The sequence below is a fragment of the Lonchura striata genome, chromosome 33, assembly GCF_046129695.1.
Source record: "Lonchura striata isolate bLonStr1 chromosome 33, bLonStr1.mat, whole genome shotgun sequence".
Classification (NCBI taxonomy): domain Eukaryota; kingdom Metazoa; phylum Chordata; class Aves; order Passeriformes; family Estrildidae; genus Lonchura; species Lonchura striata.
Window position 1 is genome coordinate 977,589 of NC_134635.1, and position 19,215 is coordinate 996,803.

The window sequence follows — 19,215 nt, forward strand, 5'->3', positions numbered from 1 at the left end:
CCGTCCCGCCGGGCTCGGCCGTGCCCGGTGCCCCCCACGACCCCCGTGACCCCTCCCGGCGGGGGCGGGGCTCCCCGGCCCCGCCCCTCCCGGGGATGACCGAGCGTCACCTCCGCCATGTCGCGAGACGCTTCCGGCGGGGCGGCCCCGCCCGTTCCGGCGACGGCACTTCCGGGAGCGGGGCCGTCCCGCCGCCATCTTGGGCGGGCTCCGGGGCTGCGGCGGCGGCGGCGGCGGAGCGGGTCCCTCCATGGGAAGATGCAGCGGGCGGGGCCGGAGGAGGCGGCGAGGGCGCAGGCGGCGGCGGGGGGGCCCGGGCGGAGCGGGGCCGAGGTGGCGGCGGCCCCCGCCGGGCGGCTCCTGAGGCGGGAGCTGCGGCTGCTCGAGTCCATCTTCCACCGCGGCCACGAGCGGTTCCGCATCGGCAGCGCCTGCCCGGACGAGATCAGCTGCGAGTTCGTCCCGGGGGCCGGGGCCCGTGCCGGCGCCTCTGCCTCGCGGGGGCCGCCGCCGGGACCCGTCCGTATTCACTGCAACATCACGGTGAGGCCCGGGGTGCGGCGGGCCCGGCGCCGCGGGGACCCCGCCATGGCGGGCACGGGGCTGTCGCCGCCGCGGCCCGGGGTGAGCCGGGCCTGCGCCCCGACGTCCCTGGCGCGGGGGACGCTGCCCCCGTCCGCCTCCTCCGTGGGGCCGCGGCAGCGCCGTGAGCCGCCACGATCCGCTCGGGGCCGTGCCTCACGCGGAGCAAAAGCGGGGACAGTGCCCACGGTCATCCCGGTGTACGAGAGCTGGCCGTTCCCCGCCGTGTTTGGAGTCCCCAGGCGTGGAGCCCCTCAACCCCCCGTTCCCCTGCTCCCCCCGGTTTTGTTTGGAGGGTTTCCCGGGGGCCCTGGAGAAGAGGCACCTGTGGCTGCAGCGTCAGCTCCTCCTCTCTGCACTGGCTCATCCGCACCGGTGTTTTAGGGATCCTGGTGCTGGATGGCTTGGCGCTGGTGTGCTGAAGCCCTCTTTGGTCACGGGTTACAACTGGTTTTGTGTCTCCAGGCAAGCAGGGCTGCCAGAGCTTGGATAGTCCCTGGTGTAGATTCTGAATGAGACTAATGACCAGGGTTTTCTGGAGGGGCATGTTGGGAATGATGCCAGAGGCTTTGTCCTGGATTAAAGGTGTCTGCTTGGCCTCTGCTCTGCGTGGGTTCTGCCAGGTTCTTTTGTAACTGCTGGTGCAAAGCTGTGAGGGCAGTAGCCCATAGGCAACACAGGATGCCCTCAGTGTCCTGCCCTACTCCCTTCCATCCCCAATGGCTCCACGGCCAGAGGGGTGGCCAAAATGCCACTGTCCTTCCCTCTGTGTTCAACCCTGGGACCCTGGGCCAGGGGGACATGGCACAGAGCCAGCCCGGCATGGTCAGAGTAGTGGTGTGTGTTGCCCTCAGACCCAGATTTATGCTGGAGGGTGGATCAGTCACCTGTGGCCTGATCTCTGTGGTACAGAGGGATCTTCAGCCCCACCTGTCTGGCTCGCTGCTTTGCACCACAACAGCTTCCGTCCCACCAACACCCCCTTCTCCCCCTCTCCAGGAGTCTTATCCAGCTGTTCCCCCAATATGGTCTGTGGAGTCAGATGATCCCAACCTGGCAGCTATCCTGGAGAGGCTGGTGGAAGTCAGGAAAGGAAACACACTGGTGAGACATGCTCTGCTGCCCATGGGAGGGGAGGGCTGGCAACTTTGGGGGTAACTCCCTGCTTACATATCCCCAGCTGCCAGAAGTGGGGATTGCTTCTGGTCTCATAAATGTTCCAGATATTGGGATTAACTTCTCTGGCAACATTTGATGGTGGGGTGGGATTTTGCACCCGTGTGTCCTGCTGCTTGGAGCAGGAGGGAGCAGCCCTGGGGCCTTTGCTTGCTGGCTGCAGGGCTGAGGCTCAGCTGGGCACGGAGCTCCCCACACTTCGCTGACCCTCTGTTCTCTGGACAGCTTTTGCAGCACCTGAAGCGAATAATCTCTGACCTGTGCAAACTCTACAACCTCCCCCAACATCCAGATGTTGAAATGCTGGACCAGCCTCTGCCGGCAGAACAGGTGAGCGGCTCAGGAAAAGACTCCCAAAGCTCAGAAAACAAGTTCCAAGTTCCCTGATGTTTGGCTTCTGGGGGTTACCAGAGGAGGAACACAGTGGGTGAGGGGTTGGATTCCTGTCCTGGGTGGTGCCAGCCTGCTCTGCTGGGCCTTGGTGCTGTTTTCTGTAAAGGCTCTCAGCTGCTTTTTGCTTTTAATTTGGTTTTGCTTGTTCATCCCTGTTTGACCTCACCTTGGAAGCATCTGGGAAGGCAGGAGAGCATTTTCCCAGGATGCTGACCACACAATCTCCATCCCCATCCTCTCTCCACAGAGCACCCAGGAAGAGGTGTCCTCTGAAGAGGAAGATGAAGAGATGCCAGAGGTAAGTGTGGGAGGATATGTGTCATAGACTGAGCACAGGGAGAAAGGTGCGAGCATACAGGGGTCTTGTCTGGGAGAAGCTTGTGGCCAGCAGACAGGGAAGTTTGGATCAAAGGCTGGATAGTTCTTGGCATTTGGATGCTGAGGATTCTGAGGCACCAGCTGGGCTCCACGTATTCACAAACCCAGGGAGGGCACAGAGGCTGAGCATGGCCATGTAGCCATGGCCTCCAAAGGCATGAGGATGAGCTGTGAGCAGAGCTGCTTGGACAATACATGCTGTTCTCTAAAGCCTAAAATTCCTGCAAGAGAGATGTATTTCTGGGTTGCTGCTGCTGGCAGGGAAGTCACTGTTGCATGGAACTCCCACAGAGAGGATGAGGTCAGGTGGCTGAGTGTGCAAGTGAGCTGAATTGCCAGCAGTGGTGGAGGCAGCCACACTTCACTGCAAGCTGAGGGCACCTTACTGCACATCCCACAGGCTCTGGTTGTTTGGTTTGCAGTTTAGGGATCTGTGGAAGTGGGTGGAATAATCTTGAATCTCCATGGTGACGTTTAGCAATGCCTCAGACACGAGAACAGCACGGGCACTGAGTCAGCAGTGCCGTGGAGCCTGGGGGCAGGTCACTGAGCAGCAGCACCCCAGCAGTTGGAGGGTTTTAGCAGAGTTAATTGCTTGCTAAATTAAGGCTGGGCTTTGGCAGCATCCATGGGGAAAAGGGGGAGGATTAAACTGGAACCAGCATAACCTTATGAATCTGCAAATCTGCTGCTTTATGGCAAATCAGTGTGTGCAAGGCCTCCACTCCTGTGGGCTGGAAAAATAAATCCCGAGGAGCTGAGCATTCCCCCTTGTGCTTTTTGCTAATGCCAGGCGTTGTGGAGAGAGAATGCTCTCGTGTTGAGCAAAGGTTTTGTGCTGAGCAGTGGGATTTGTTCAGCTGTGTGGAGGAGTAGAGCAGCAGAACTGTGCCCTGGCACACAGATTCGTTATGCAGGTTAATCTACTCGAGGGATTTTCTAGGAGGATCTATTTTTCTGTGTGAGTCTAAAAATGTCCAATCCCTTCCAAAAATGCTGCTCAGTAGCCACGACCAGCCCAGAGAGGCCAGAGTAAACACTTGTTCAGAGGATTTAGTGCCAGTGCTGGAGCTGTGAGTGCCCACAGCCATTTCCAGACAGCTGAACCCTGTGTGCATTGGGGAGAGATTTCTGTGGTGGGCCCAGATGGCTGCAACTGTTTTTTCCCATTGGGGTCTTGCATTGCCATGTGTTATTTTGGGAAACAGTGAGGGCCAAAGGCTTCTCTGGTCAGGTACTACACTTGGGGTGTGCTGAGCTGGTGTACAGAGAGACATGCTGTGACATCCCCACTCTTGAGGGAATAACATCCCGTGCAGCTGGACTTGGGTGCAGGGATCTGTTCTTCTAGTGGGGCTGGTGACCTGTGTTCCTGTTGAGGCTTGGCTAGCCCAGGGGCCCAGGTGGCCTGGCAGCACTTTGCCAAGGGGCTGTGCTTTGTTCCAGCCAACCAGCAGCTGCAGAAGCCACAGGTGTGCCAAGATCCAGGGTCATGGTTGCCTGGGGCTTGTTGAGGAATGAGAGATTAATGGATCGTTGCAAACAGGCATGAGACACGGCAAGGGAGAATCCAGCAAGCAAAGAGCTCACATGAGCCCAGCTGTGTGCCCAGACATTGTGTCTTCCACCCTATTTGTACTTCAGATCAGGAGCTGGGATTTCCTGGAGTGAAGGAGTTGCACTAGGAATCGCTCCTGGGTTAGGGCAGCTCAGCACTCAGAGCAGGGAGGAGCAAAAGGCACATCTCTTGGAGCTTTCTTCTTCCCTTCCCAGGACACTGAGGACTTGGACCACTATGAGATGAAAGAGGAAGAGCCGGCAGATGGGAGAAAGACAGAGGATGAAGGCATTGGCAAAGAAAACCTGGCCATTTTAGAGAAAATAAAAAAGAACCAGAGGCAAGATTACTTAAATGTACGTGTCGCCCAGTGGGCAGATGGGCTGGGGAAGCAGAGGGACTCAAGGGCAAGAGTGATGGAGGCCCTTGCCAGCTCTCCAGCCCTAAATCAGAGGGGCTGTCCCCAGCCAAAGGTGCAGCAGTATCAGTTCTCCAGGGCTGATGGGGCTGAAACAGAGGAGTCTGTGAAATGCCTCTGCAGCTCAGGGAGGGCACTGGGTGATCCCAGAGGCATTGGTGCCTCATGGAACAGTCTTCCTGCAGCAAGATCTGGGGCTCCCTTCTCCCCTGGGAGCTGTGACCTCATGATCACCTGAGGCTGTGGAGGTGGATCGTGCTCTTGTACCCCTGGGCTGAGATTCTAAGACAGTAGAGAGGACACAGAGGTGTTTCTGCTGCAGCTGTGCTGCCTGAGGTGACATATTTGGAGCAAGGAACAGGCTGAGAGGTGACAGGCAGGATACAGTCTGGTATAGAGGCTGGACCGAGTTGTAGCTCAGGTGTTGACCTCACAGAGCAATAGCCATGGTTGGGTGCAGCATAACAATACAACTTTCCCCCTCCCTGTTCCTTGCAGGGTGCAGTGTCTGGGTCTGTGCAGGCCACTGACCGGCTAATGAAGGAGCTCAGGGATATTTACCGATCACCAAGTTTCAAGGGCGGTGAGTGCTGCCAGGAGCTGTGGGGAGGAGGATTCCTCCTCCTTCTGTGGGATGGATATCCAGTGGGCCTTGGAGCTGTGCTGCTCAGCTGAGGGGGAGGATCTCTGGCATTTGATGGCTGTGGCTCTGTCAAGAGTGAGCAAAACCACCTTACCCTCTCTCTTCCATGCCACTGCTGGATGGAAGTGAGGAGCATGCTGTGGGTTGGAGAATCATCTGACTTTGAGGGGGATGGTGTTCCTACTCCTTTCCTGAGCCCAGGGACTCGGAGAAAGAAACTGCTGCCCTCAGGACTGTCTTGGATAGGTGCTGCTTTTCATGGGGAGACAGTGCCCAAGTGAAGTTGTGCTGCAGGGCCCAGGGAGTTTGAAATATGGGTGATGGCTCAACCCCCTCTCAGTGACCCCCTGTGTTCTCCTTGCAGGATACTATGCAGTTGAACTAGTGAATGACAGCCTGTACGATTGGAACGTCAAACTCCTAAAGTAGGTGGCCAATCTTGGCATCGTGCATTTTTGGTGGGTTTTGGTGATGGGACCAGAAAGTCCCTGTGAGCAGAGGGGACACGAGCATGTCAGGGGAGCACCAAGCAGACCTTGAGTTAGCCTCTCTCAGGCAGCTGGCTTGCTGTCTCCACAACAAAAAGGAGATGATATCTCCAGACAAGGTGAGGTAATCGGAGGACTCTGCAAGTCTCTGCTGGTCCTAGAGTCCGGAAAGAGGTGCAGCAGGCAAACCCTGAGCTTTCACACCCTCCAGACACCAGTGCTGCCCTTGCCTTGGGCCAGGCAGCCTTTATTTTTAAGCTGGCAGCATGGAATAGGGGTGTGCTGGTCTTCTCTGCAAAGCAGAAGCAGAATGCTGGCAGCCCGTGCTGCCCGCGTGGCTGCCCGGCTGTGCAGGTACGGCAGCTCGGGGTGTGCTGGCAGCGAGCACGGCTGGCCTGAGGTGCACGGCCTTGCCTGACCCTCTGCGGTTTTCCTCTCACAGGGTTGACGAGGACAGCGCTTTGCACAACGATCTCCAAATCCTCAAAGAGAAAGAAGGAACAGATTACATCCTTCTCAACTTCTCTTTTAAAGTAAGGCTCCCCCTCCCCGAGAGACGCCTGACTCGGCGAGGCATCAGAGTACTCAACGGCTCTGCTTCCCTTCTCTCGTTCCAGGATAACTTTCCATTTGATCCACCATTTGTAAGGGTTGTATCCCCGGTGCTCTCAGGGGGGTGAGTAACAATCTGTCTCTCTCTGCTCTGCAGTGCTGCTTCCTGCAGCAGTTTTCACCGGGTTTATCCAGAGTTACGCAATCCTGTGACTCCTTTGACATGGATTTGCATTGTGAAGCAGACAGCGATGGTGGAGTTTTTAGCATATTTTTTCCATCAGAAATCTAATCAAGAGATGTTTCACCTCTGGAGCAGCGGGTGGGTGCAGTCACATCTATCTGTGGGGTAACTTGTCTGATTCCTTCCCAGGTATGTTTTGGGTGGCGGTGCCATCTGCATGGAACTGCTTACAAAACAGGTGGGTGCTGTTCCCTGTGGGAATTGGGGGAGCTGTTCTGCCTACCACACTGGGTATTCCTGGCAGCTCCTGCCACACCACTGCCTGCCAGAGCTAGGGTAGGCCCTTTGGTTGCACTGGGAGCACAGGTGGGTGGGTCTGGCCTCACTGTGTGTTTCATCCCTAAGGGCTGGAGTAGTGCCTACTCCATCGAGTCGGTGATCATGCAGATCAGTGCAACGCTGGTGAAAGGGAAGGCACGAGTACAGTTTGGAGCCAACAAGGTAGGGCCTGGACAGTATAGGGAGAATGTGGGGGTGGCAGATCGGGGCACAGCCAGGTCTGGCCACACAGGGAAGGTGTGTGGGATGGCTTCCCCGAGGTTCCTGCTGGACTGACAGTCTCCTTGCCTTCTCTTGCAGAACCAGTACAGCCTGACAAGAGCACAGCAGTCCTACAAGTCCCTGGTTCAGATCCATGAGAAGAATGGTAAGGGCTGAGGGAGAGGGTCTGCATTTTCCCTTGTTTGCTTGGGCTCCCCAGACAAGCCACTCAAGTTTTATCCTCCCTCAAGTGTGGAGGTGACAGCTGCTGTAGCACAGTGTGGCTACAGAGTGCTGCTGCCCTCTCTGCTGCCCAGTGCTGGGCTGTGGTGGCTGCAACTAGAGGCAGCAGCTCACTGATTGCTTGGACTTGATGATCTGAGAGGTCTTTTCCAACCTAAATGATTCCATGTTTGCCTGTGTGGTGTTGGGAATTAAGCCAGAGGGAAAGCCTCCCAGTAAGCAGGAATATGTGGCCCTTTAGAAGTGGGACTTGGCTACTTTTGACAACTTCTCCAGGTGCAGTTTCCTTCCTCACTGATCTCTCCTCATTTCAGGCTGGTATACACCACCCAAGGAGGATGGCTAGTGTGGATGCTGCAGGACCAATCTGAATATCTTCTGGATGCTCTACTTGGATCTTAGTGATGCCTCTTGGCTTTCTCCCAGGATGTAATAGCTCTGCCTGTTGCAGGACAATACTGGCTGTTCAAAACTCTAAATAACTGTTTAAGGAGTTGGACTGACCCAGAACACTTGCTGGGCCCATGCTAGCAGGCATTCTTGTTAAAACAAACTCTTGAGCCTCTTGTATTGCTGGAAACTTCTGACTCTACTCCAGTCTAGAGCATCCTCCTTACCTATGCTATGGATTTAATTTATTTTCTTATTTCATGTACACTGCTTTTTTTTTGTTACGGTGTATGATGGATGTGTATGGAAAATGTATCTTTGGAGAAAAATTACAGTTTGTTAATTTGAGAGCGTTGGCCTAACTATTTTTTTTCCAAGCTCCTGCTGGGTGGGTTGTGCCCTGCAAACTCTGCTGCAGCCCTGGTCCCAGGGTGGGGCAGTCAGTGGAGCTGTGGTGGGCACAGGCCCTGCAGGAAGACTTGGTGCAACTGCCTTGGGAGGAGAAAAGCCCTTTTCTTTTCTGGCATGAAGGGAGCAGGGTTTCTGTCCCATCTTCCCTGGGCCAACCCAGTTTTTCTTTATAAACTGCAGACTTTCAACTTGAAGGACGGAGGGGGAGATCTGTGAGGCTGTCCTCTCTCCTGCAGTGGAGGAAGGGTTTGTGGGTGTATCCCAGGGCTGCCAGCTCCCACCCCACACTTCTCCCTGTCCTCTTGCCAAGCAGTAAGATGAGCTAAGGCCTGAGCTTTGTCCTGTTTCTCCCCACTAACCACGCATGGAGGCTGAGCCCCTTGTCCCCATCCCTGCTGTGCTGTGGCTGCAAGCTTCTGCAGGGAGTGGAGCATGGGCACTGCTGTCCTGCCCCTGCTCCCATCCCTGGCCAGGACCTGTCCGGCAGTGAACACCCCGTTCTATGGGGTTTTCTTTTACTTTCCTTAAGCTATTGTTCCTGCTCGCCTTTGTACTCCAGCCCTCCCAGGATTGGGGTTGTTGCAGTTGTGGCCTGTTTCCTTGAATCCCCACAGCCCTGTTTTGAGTCTGCTGGAAGGAGATTTGGCTGTTGGAGCTCCTCTAACTCGGGCCACGTCCTCGTCCGGAGGACAGAAGTGACGCACTAGTGTCAAAGATGGAACCATGCGTATTAATTCACTGTGTTTGAATAAAAGTCATTAGAAAATCAAAGAGCCTCAGAACTCCATTATCTACTTCAGCAGCTGCTTTCCTGTCCTGCTCAGAGCCTTGGAATAAAAAGATGCTGTTAGGAGAGGGATTACTCACAGCTGCAGGAGTGTCTCTGGCCTCAGCCTGGGGACCGTTTTTAAGTGCTTTGCTGAAGGACCAGAGGATTTGTGAAGCTGAGCAGCTCTGCCCTGTGTCCTCCAGCCCAGACCAGCACCTCTTGGGGTTCTTTCTGGCTCCTTTCCAGCCTGTTCTGGTACCTGGGGCTGAGGGGACAGAAGTAGTTGCACTCAGCTCCCACCTTTAGCTCAGGCACCTGCTAGGTAGCAGATTAACTCAGTTTAATGAAGGTTTAAAACACTTTTGGGGCTTTCTCTTTGGTGAAGTAGGAGCTGCTCTGCTGAGCCCAGTGGTGGGATGGGGTTGGCTTGGGATTGGGTACGCCAGGTCAGTTGGGAGAGCTCATGGCACGCACTCCCAGGTCATGGTAGCTTTAGAGGCTGAGATGCTGACCTGACAAGCATCGGGGCTGAAAGTGAAGCAGGAGCAGGTGTCTAGCAGGCCATCTGCCAGTCCTGTCTGTTCACACCTGCCCAGTGAGGGGCCATCCCACTCTGAGCCGGGCTTGGCCTTCATTGCCACCAGGCTGGCTCAGGGAAGCTTATCTTCTCAGGGAAGCAGGTGTGCAGAGCCAGCACTGCCAAAGGCACTCCCAAAGCCTTCCCCTGCGGGAGCTGGCAGAGAACAAGGACGAGGGAAGATTTCCCAAAGGAGAAAAGTGGCACATTGGTGTGAACACCACTGCAGCACAAAGCGACCGGGACAGTGCTGCCTGCAGGTCTGTCCTATTGAGGCCCCATAAAAATTGAGGATTGAGGGGGATCCAAGTTTGCCTTCTGAAGGAAAGATAAGGAACCAGCACACGAATTTACTGGTGGAGAAGTAGAGATTTCCTAGGCCTCAAAAAGGCAAAGCTGAAGCCAGGCGAGATCCCACTGGCAGTTCGGGCACCAGTCTGACAGTGGCATTGCACCGCTGCAAGGCACATCCTGCCCAGCAGGGCTAGTGAGGAAATTGCCATCACTTCCTATGGCGCTGCCAGCGCCCAGCACCTCCCCCCTGTACAGAAGGAGCCCGTATTCTGCCATAGACTCCCATCCTGGGGGCTATGGGACCAATTTTGCCACAAAACCCTCTCCTCTTCCCTTGCAGTTGCAAAGTGGGAGAGGTCGCTGTTGTAAGGGCCCCCCGGCTCTGCAGCCCGACAGGAGGCCAAACCGCTGGGCTCTGCCACGCTTTTCTGGTAAGGTGACAGCACGGCCAGACAGAATTTGGCTGGTGTGGTGTGAACCACAGAGAGTGTCCTGGCTGCACACAGCGCTTGTGCCCCGTCGGGCTGTGCACGGGGTGCTGTGTACGAGCTCCCTGTAAAGGTCCCTGTGCACAGGGGGCTAGCGGGGCTGTGCAGAGTCTACATCCATAGCCAGCAGAGCCCATGCCCCGGCTCAGTGCTCAGGGTCCGTGCCCAGGGTCTGTGGAGGGGCCCACGCACGCCGGTCTGCGCTGTCCGTGGAGGCTCTGCGCGGGGTCCACTCGTACGGTCCGTGCCGGGTTCCATGTGTGGGTCGTGCCATCAGCCAGGCGGGGTCAGGTCTGTCAGCCCCACCGGGACGGGACCCCCACCGAAGCCCCCATGTCTTCCCGCAGCTCCCCGAGTCTGCCGCCGGTGCCGCGCCGCTGCCCGGGGCCGCCCCTCCGGATCTGGGCGGGGAGCGCGGGCCCTGCCGCCCCCTCCGGCCCCTCCGGCCCCTCCGGCCCCTCCGGCCCCTCCGGCCCCGGCCCGGCCCGGCCCGGCCCATCCCGTCGCAGCCGCATGGGGCCCCCCGGGCCGGCCTGACCCCTCTCCGAAGCCACTCTGCCCCCGGAGACGGGCCCTGCCGAGGAGCCGCGACGGGACCCCCCGGCTGCCCGATCCCGGCCGGGCCCCCCGGAGCTCGGAGCGACCCCCCCGGGCCCCGTCCCCAGGGGCGGCGGACCCCTGGAACATCCCCGGGACTGCCCCGGCCGGACTCCGACACGCGGCGAGCCCTCCCGACTCAACCCATTGCTGGAGCAGATACGCCGGCCCCCTCCGAGACCCTTCCCCGGGGCCGGGCACCTCCGAGGGCACGCGGTTCCCTCCCCGGGCCGCAGGAGCCGGCACCCCTGGGGACCCACCAGCTGTCCCCGCCGGGGCCGAGGACGCCTGGAGCCCCCCACGAAGGCCCCGGTCCCCCGGCCCTCCTCCCCGCTCCCGGGCTGGCCCCAGTCCGCAGAGAATCCCGTTTCCAGGGCTGGGGGCAGCCGGGCTGCCCAGCGCCCCCCGGCTGAGTCGACTCCGAGCCGGCGGGGCAGCCGCGGGTGGGCGCGGAGCCCCGCGGGGGCTGCGGCACCCTGCATCTCCCCAGCCCCATGGCGGCCAAGTGGTTCAAGGAGTTCCCATCCAACCTGAAGACGGTTTCAGAGAAGGCTCGGCCGGGAAGCGGGAGCCTCGGGAAGAGCCGCAAGAATTCAACTGCTGAGCTGGGGGGCTACCGGGCGGCTGGGGGTGGCAAGGAAGGGGGCAGCCGGCTGTCACGGGACAACCTGCAGGGTCTACTCCAGGCTGCTACCGGGAAGATGCGGAAGAATTCCCGAGTGGAGGGAGGGACACCGGAGGGACCCTCCAAAACCTACATCAACCGCCTCATCAAGGTGGAGGCTTCCGAGAAGAACGGGAAGGGGCACCCTGGACCCCTGCCTGCCGGCCTGCCTGCCCCCGAGCAGGACAAGGGGAAACCCCCCAAGACAGAGACGGTAAGGCAGGGACTGGGAGCCTGGGGCAGAGGGGGAGATGTGGGGAGAGTGAAGCACTGGCAGCTTTAACTGCTTTGGTCTCCAGCTCATTAGCCTGGCTGACTTCATCCTTTTATCCTGCCCGGCTCCCACTGCCTTTAAATTCCTTCAAAGCTGCCTTCATCTCAACTGCCCTTCATCACCCATTCGGGGGTGGGGGGGGTCGCCGGGCATCCTCATCATAGCCCGCGTGTCCCATGCCAGCCTGACCCCAGAGCTCATCTGCTAGTTAAACAAAGGCTAATGTAAAGCTTTTCTGGGAAGCTGGTCTTTCACCCCTGCACAGCCTTGGGAGGGCTGGGAGCCAGTCGGCAGGGTTGCTGTCACCCAGAAGGGTCCCAGAGCTCCCCCCAGGCTCCTCACCATCACTGAGAGGCATGGGAATGGTCTGGACTGCCCCCACCCAAAGGTGCCACTGGGTGCATCCTCTGGGGTTGTGGCACGGCTCCATTTACCCCAGATAAGCCACTTTCCTTCCCTGAGGACCCCAGTGTGCCTGTTCCCTGCCTGGCTCTGTGCTGGTGTCATCTCTGCCACCCCTGCTGGGACTCCCACAGGCCCCTGAAGCCCAAAATGCCTGTTCTCTGCTCAGGTCATCATCCTGGAGGATTACGCAGACCCCTACGATGCCAAACGGACCAAGGGGCAGCGGGATGCTGAGCGCCTGGGGGAGAACGACGGGTACATGGAGCCCTATGATGCCCAGCAGATGATCACAGGTATGTGCCGTGCCACAGCAGCACAGCTGGCACCACTCCCCAGCCGGGAGTCTGTGGCTGCCCTCGGAGCCACCCGGTGCAAGAGGCTCCGGGAACAGGAAAGCCGCTTGCTGCTTCCTGCGGCTGCGCAGGGCCAGATAAGGAGCGGGAGCAAGGCCGGACACTGACCCGGGCTGGCCGGCCCCTCAGCCGTTGCCGTGACCTGCTGCCACCACCAACGGGCACATGTGGCCACTGCAAAGCCCTCAGTGCCCCCCAGTCACCCCGGGCTACCACCCCCCAAGAGTTGCCAATGGACGTGCCCCCAGCCAGCGACACCCCGGCTGGCGTGGCGACCGTCCAGCTGGCCACAACAACAGGAACTGACTGGGCCGGAAGCTGGAAATAAAAGATTTGCTGCTGTTTTTTTTTTCCATGCGGGGCAGCCCAGGCTGTTAGGCAAGGCCTGGCGCCGTGGGGAGAAGCAGGGGGCTGGGAGGGGCGAGCCCCTGGGGCGGCCTCCTGCACAGCTGAGCTGCAGCTTGGGGTGTAGCATCCTGCTGCCACGGAGCCCAGCTGGCCCCACTGGCGTGGGCCCGTGCCTGTGGCGCCAGCAGCCTCAGGGCTGGACAGCAGAGCAGGCGCCATGAGGATGGGCCCCTTCCTGCTCCAGCTCCTCCCGAGCTGGCTCCCAATGGGGCGTTGCCGGCATGGAGTCCCCAGCACATCCCTCACCGAGGGCTGCTGGTGGGACTGGGGGGGTCTCAGGGGACACATCCCTGACCCATCATCCCTCTTCCCCACAGAAATCCGTCGTCGTGGCTCCAAGGATCCCCTGGTCAAAGCCATCCTGCTGCTGGACGGTCCTGGAGAGCCTGGGGATGGGGGTGCCAAGCTGGATCTTGCCAAGCGGCTGGGGGGCAAGGAGGTGGCAGGGAAGGGGCCACAGCTCTATGACACCCCTTATGAGCCTGGGGAGGGGGTGGCCGGGGGGACCCCAGAGCGCAGGATGAGGGCTGGTGATGGGCGCCTGCCCGAGAACGACGAGCGCCCGGCGGGGGAGTATGAGCAGCCCTGGGAGTGGAAGAAGGAGCAGATTGTCAAAGCACTGTCAGGTAGGGGACAGACACAGCATGGGAATGAGGATGGGAGGAAGGGACAGGCATGGGATGGGAATGGGGATGGCAGTAGGGACAGGGACAGACTTTCTAGCAGGGCTTGTCACAAGAGGACAAGGTGCAATGGTTTTTAACTATAAGGGGCACTTTAGATACAAGCATTTTCTTGGTCTGAGGGTGGCAAGGCACTGGCACGGGTTGCCCAGAGAGATGACACCTGCCAGGTCAGATTGGATGGGACTCTGAACAACCTGATGTAACTGAAGATGTCCCTTCTCATGGTGGGGTGTTGGATCAGATGTGGACAGGCACATGGTTGGAGAAGGGGTTAGACTGGCAGTGGGGGAGGTGCTGGGGCTGGGGACTGGGATCGAGCTAAGGATGGGGATTGAAAGTGGAAGTGGGGCTTTGGGGGCTCACATCTCATCCCTCCCAGTCCAGTTTGAGGGCTCGGAGCGTCCTAAGGAGGAGACAGTGCGGCAGCATCTTCGCCAGAAGAGCTGGACCCCCAAGATGCTGAAGCCGGCGGGCACCGAGCACAGCGAGGGGGAGCGGGTGGACCCCGCCCTGGCACTGGAGAAACAGCCGTGAGTTGCGAGGCCGATCCACGCGTGGGGAACGGGGCGAGGAGGGATGGCGTGCGCGATGTTTTGCCAGGGCTCAGCGTCCCTGGCTGTGTTCCCGCAGCTGGTACCACGGGGCCATCACGCGGGCGGAGGCGGAGAGCCGGCTGCAGCCCTGCCGGGAGGCCGGCTACCTGGTGCGCACCAGCGAGACCGGCAGCGGCAAGTACTCCATCGCGCTCAAGTGAGTGTCGGGGTGGCCACGGAACTGGGGGGTCCCGGGGGTTCCCAGCCTGGGGAGATGGGGCGAATCCCCACCCTGGGGCGGTGCTTCGGCAGGAGCTGCCCCTGGTTGCTCACAGCAAAAGCCGCGATGGGGAGGAAGCACCCAGATCCCGAGGGGTGGCACCCCCCGATCCACGGGGGGACCCAGGCATCCTGGAGTGAAGCTGGGGCGGAGGGGGGGTACGGCGTGTCCCCCTCCCCGGCGCATTGTCGGGAGCGCCAGCGGCGTTTCCTTCCTGAGGAAGTGCAGCCCCTGGAGCCGAAACAATCAGAGCGGGACGGGAACAAACAGGGGTGGATACGGCCGCGGGGCAGGCGGGCGCCGGGGGGCTGGCGGCAACACTGATGCCTGCCGGCCGCCCAGGACCAGCCAGGGCTGCGTCCACATCATCGTGGCACAGACCAAGGACAACAAGTACACGCTCAGCCAGGCCAGCGGCGTCTTCGCCAGCATCCCTGAAGTTGTGCACTACTACTCCACGGAGAAGCTGCCCTTCAAGGGGGCTGAGCACATGGCCCTGCTGCACCCCGTCCACTGCAAGCTGCATTAGCATCGGCTGACGCCGCCCCCGAGTGCTCTGCGAACCCACCCCGTGGCATGAGACAGCGATGGGCTAGTACCACGGGAAGGGTCCGGTGAGAGAGCCCCTGACACGTCTCCAGTCCTGAAAGGACCCCACTCCTGGACTCCAGCAGGGCTGTCCCCCTTTTGCTGGGACAAGTCCTGACCACCCTGTGCCAGAACCGACTTGTCACGGGGCTGCCCACGTGCCAGAGTTGGGGGCATGCAGTGAGGCTGGGCCGTGTAATGATCTAGTAAAATAAACTTGTTGGCTGAGAGGGAGCGGTGGTCCTGGGGTCCTGGGATGGTCCTTGTGCTGGCAGGAGTCAGCACAGGGGGCCAGGGGCACTGGGGCTCCCCCAACAGCACATGTGCATCCTGCCAGGCTTTTTATAGCGGGGGGCCAGCAGAAGGGAAGAGGAACACTGTCCCCAGGGTGCCTGAGCACCCTCTCCCCTCAGCCTGTGGTTTCCTGCCCGGGTGCAGCTGCAGCTCCCCAGGGTGTTGCACAACGCAGCACGGGGCGAGCAGTGCGTGACAGAGGAGGCATGGCTGGGGGTGCAGGGCAGGGGGTTTGTGCCATGAAGGTGTGCACAGCACACGGGCTACAGCCTGGGAGGCACCAGTGAACCACGGAGCACAGCCTGGGGTACATGGTGGCGGGAGCATAGTTAGGCTACAGCAAGGGAGGGGGTGAATGAAGTGGGGCAGCAACCCCACTGGAGCCATTCCCAGGCAATGGGGAGCCTGCAGCGACCCCTCTGTTACCCCACTCCCAGCAGCCACTCCAGTATAAATCCAAAGCATTTATTTGAGCCACATTGTCCTGTTTCCCCAACATATGCTTTAAAAAGGAGCCCTGAGGGGGTTGGAGCAGAGGTATTGGGCTGATCCAGCCAGGCCCTCCCTCCCCGAACCCCTGGCACTGTAGGGACCAGGTCCTTCCCTGTGGGACCCCCAAACCCAGTCCCGGGCCAGCTCCATGCTCTGGTGCAGCCATGCTTCCAGTGCTGTCACTCCCAGCCATCCCAGCTTGGCCATGGTGTCCCCCAGGACCCAGTTTGTTTTTTCTCAGCTTCTTCTCCATGGGGGATGGCACTGATTCTCCTCAGAGGCTTGTTCCAGCCACAGAGCCACCAGATAGTGGGGGGGAATTGCTCCCAGAGCCACATCGAAGCCCTGGGACCCCACATCCAACCCCCAAGCACCTACCAACATATTCAGTCCCTGGCTACTGCCCTGAGGAGGAATAATCTGCGTGAGTCATGTGGAGCACTCCAGGGGCTGAGGGGGCAGGGTGTGAGAGCAGAGGGGTATCACTGAGTGTGGGTGGGGGTAAGCCTAGAGGGACCAGCATGTGCTGCCCCTCGCCTTCTGGCTTGGTCGTCTCCTGCCTACTTGTCCACCACATCTGCCTGTACCTGCAGGGGAGAAGAGCGGCTCCAGGTCAGGGAGGGGGCAGACAGAGCCCCCTGGACCAGTCCCCCTGGCACTCACCTCACCACAATGCCAACAAACAGGGCGATGCCAAGGAGCAGACTGCCCCCGGTGACCAGGAAGGCATAGGGGGATGTCTCAGGATGGGTGCTGGATTCCATGACAGACCCTGACACAGAGAGAATGGGTGGGTTCATTGTGAGGATAAGGCACCTGGGTGTCCCTGCCCCCCTGCCCCAGTCCTGGAATCCTTCCTCACCACCAGCACCATCAGTATCATCCTCCCCAAAGAACTCGGGGGGCAGTGTCACCCCATAGGTGCCATCTTCCATGGGGACCTGCAAAAGGTGGGGGGCACAATGAGACAGGTCATCCCTCATGCCCTGGTGTCCCCGTGTCCCACACAGGGACAGGAGACCCCTTCAGGAACGTGTGATCCTTCCCAGGACTGAGACCACTTACCTGTGAGCTGAAAGGCTCCATTTCAGAGGTGAGGTCGCAGGGGTCTGCACAGTGACGGGGGAGTATGAGACTGGGAGAGCCCATGCTGAGCCCCCAGTCCCAGGGCCTCATGTTTCTCTCCTACCTGTCCAGGGGGTACCCATGGCCTCCTGGCTCCACTCGCTCCACGTGCCATGGCCGAACTCATCCTTGGCCCTCACCTGCACCACGTGCCTCATCCCGCGCCACGCGTCACGGATGTCAAGCCAAGTTGTTGTCACCTGATCCACCTGGAGGGGACACAGGGCTGGGGACAGTCTGGCCAGGGACAAGCAGCATGCCAGCGAGCAGGGTCTCACCTCCACGAAGGTTGGGGCAGGCTCGGGGCGGTAGCGGACCTGGAAGCGGAGCCAGTAGAAACGGGGGTCCCAGGATGGGGGGTAGGACCAGTTCACCTGCAGCCGCTGCGGCGCCTTCTCCAGAGCCTCCACCGTCACATTGACAGGGGGGTCTGGCTTCACTGCTGGGAAAGCGGGGGGCTCAGGGCCTCGCTCTGCACCCTGGCCACCCCAGCTCCCAGCAACAGGGGCAGCACTCACGGACACTGCTGGGGGTGATGATCTTGTCTTTGCCAGCTGAGCCTCCAGCACTGTTGCTGACACATGTGGACACCACGAGGTGTTTGGTATCATCAGTGCCAGGTGGCACCTTCACCCGGCAAACGAACTTCCGTGCCTTGGAGAAGTAGCGGCACCGCTGCTCTGTGGCATTCTCAGCCACAAACCTGTGAGGTCACAGCTCAGGGGGGCTGCAGCATGCTCTAGGCACAGGGCAGCTGTGGGGGACATGTCCTATGCTGTGGAGTCCCCAGCAGTGTTAGAAAAAGGGTCTGTGGGGAGGATACATTCTGTGCCGTGGGCTCCCAGGCAGCACTGGGCAATGGGGCCATGGGGAAGGAACACATCCTGTGCTGGGGACTTGCAGCTACCAGTCACTGCTAGGGAAGGGTCTGCAGGGAGGCAAGCAGCCTGAGCCTGGGGTCCCAGATGGCACCAGGTCCACAGAAAGGGACATATTCTGTCCTACTGGGGTCCCAACCCGTGGTGGATGCAGCGCCAGCACTCACCTCCGCTTCACCCAGAGCACTGCCCGTGTCTCTGGGGACGGTTTCTTCTGCTGTGGCCACTCACACAGGACATCCTTGTCATGGCTCCGCCGGTAGCAGGAGACCTGGGGAGTTTCAGGGGGCTCTGCAAGGCAGGGAGGTGCTGGGGGACAGGGGCCATGACAGGCAATGCTGAAAGGGACATTCCCACCCCAGCGTGGACCCACCTGCCACCAGCAGCCGCAGGGAGCGCAGCAGGTGGCTCCCCACAGTGCAGCTGTAGCGCCCAGAGTCCTCGTAGCGCAGCCGCCGCAGGAGCAGCGTGTTACCCTCTGCCAGCTGTCGTCCCCAGGCCCCTGCTGCCCCCTGCTCCTGCACCTGCCACAGCACCGTGGCATTTGCAGGCTCCTCGTCCTGGCAGGTCAGTGTGATATTGGCTCCCAGGCGGCCCAACACCGTGTCCCGCGACAGTCCTGGAGGAACGAGAGGGGACTGGGCAATGAGGATGAGACCCCCGGCCCAGTGGGTGTCCCTGGAGATAGAAGGCACCCAATTATCTGCTCCACATGTCCAGTGACTGCTGGGGGCCAGGGCACTGAGCTGGAGAGTGGCAGTGGCTCCTCACATTGTGGGGTATGAGGGGTCTGGTGGCAGGGAGCAGAGCTCAGGGAAGGTGGCAGACTGGGACTGGTGGTCGCGGGAGTCCCTGGGTGGGGGTCCAGTGCCAGAGGGGTTAAGCGACTGCGCTGGCCGGCAGCCCGGGCGAAGCCTGGGCAGCGCTCCCGGCTCCCTCCAAAGGTCAGCGGCGTCAACCTGCTGTTCCCTTCGGCTCCTGCTGCTGGGAACGCACCCAGCAGGCAGCCAGCACCGGGACATGGCACCCGGGCCACCGGACAGAGCACCCGGGACACGGGACGAAGCACCCGGGACACGGCACCCGGGACGCAGCCCTCACCCCCCAGGGCTGTCCCGTACCACCACCCGCCCGCCTCCCCGGGCCCGGCTGAGCTCCCCTGGGGCCGGCAGGGAACCGCGTGTGTCCCCTGGCCGTGCCCGGACCCACGAGGCCCAAGGCACCGGCTCCGGGCCAGCCCCTCTGCCGCCCGGCCCGGTGCCGGCCGCACTCACCGGCGGGGCCGCAGGGCCGCCCGGCGGCGGCGAGGCGCAGGAGGAAGCGGAGAGGGAGGAGGAGGAGGAGGAGGAGGAGAAGCGGCCCCGGCGGCCGCGCCATGCGCCCAGTCCCGCGGAGGAAAACATCGGCGGCGGCCGCGGTTGTGAAACCGGCGAGGGGCGGGGCGGCACGTGCGCCCGGGGCCGGGCGGGCCCCGCCGCGCCTCCAGCCCCGCGCCCCGGGACCTCTTCCGTACCTTCCCCCGCCCCCGATACGGGACGCGGCAGGATCTGCTCA

General features: G+C 60.6%; 3 protein-coding genes across 5 annotated transcripts; 2 read left to right on the top strand and 1 right to left on the bottom strand.

Annotated features, from left to right (window-relative positions):
- The first annotated feature begins 192 nt into the window (after positions 1–192).
- On the top strand, positions 193–7,893 carry UBE2Q1 (ubiquitin conjugating enzyme E2 Q1). The gene is made up of 13 exons (XM_021532231.3): positions 193–543; positions 1,582–1,686; positions 1,984–2,088; positions 2,399–2,449; positions 4,303–4,443; positions 5,004–5,088; positions 5,513–5,573; positions 6,079–6,169; positions 6,254–6,312; positions 6,562–6,610; positions 6,778–6,873; positions 7,012–7,078; positions 7,470–7,893. Exons 1-13 carry the CDS (start codon positions 259–261, stop codon positions 7,499–7,501), a joined length of 1,227 nt encoding a protein of 408 aa, XP_021387906.2. The 5' UTR covers positions 193–258; the 3' UTR covers positions 7,502–7,893.
- Positions 7,894–10,792: 2,899 nt separating this feature from the next.
- Positions 10,793–15,106, top strand: SHE (Src homology 2 domain containing E). 2 transcript variants are annotated; one of them, XM_021532230.3, is made up of 6 exons: positions 10,793–11,559; positions 12,191–12,317; positions 13,103–13,411; positions 13,851–14,001; positions 14,102–14,221; positions 14,694–15,106. In XM_021532230.3, exons 1-6 carry the CDS (start codon positions 11,176–11,178, stop codon positions 14,821–14,823), a joined length of 1,221 nt encoding a protein of 406 aa, XP_021387905.2. In that variant the 5' UTR covers positions 10,793–11,175; the 3' UTR covers positions 14,824–15,106. The 2 variants fall into 2 exon arrangements, with proteins under 2 accessions (XP_021387905.2, XP_021387904.2); XM_021532229.3 differs by having other exon boundaries at positions 10,815–11,559; positions 14,627–15,106.
- A 509-nt stretch (positions 15,107–15,615) lies between these two features.
- Positions 15,616–19,122, bottom strand: IL6R (interleukin 6 receptor). Of its 2 annotated transcripts, none has more exons than XM_021532227.2 (10): positions 18,936–19,122; positions 18,035–18,280; positions 17,829–17,952; positions 17,302–17,486; positions 17,062–17,222; positions 16,848–16,992; positions 16,724–16,767; positions 16,521–16,599; positions 16,322–16,430; positions 15,616–16,245 (listed from the first exon to the last, which is right to left on the bottom strand). In XM_021532227.2, exons 1-10 carry the CDS (start codon positions 19,036–19,038, stop codon positions 16,056–16,058), a joined length of 1,386 nt encoding a protein of 461 aa, XP_021387902.2. In that variant the 5' UTR covers positions 19,039–19,122; the 3' UTR covers positions 15,616–16,055. The 2 variants fall into 2 exon arrangements, with proteins under 2 accessions (XP_021387902.2, XP_077645499.1); XM_077789373.1 differs by having other exon boundaries at positions 17,062–17,225.
- Between the last annotated feature and the right edge of the window lie 93 nt (positions 19,123–19,215).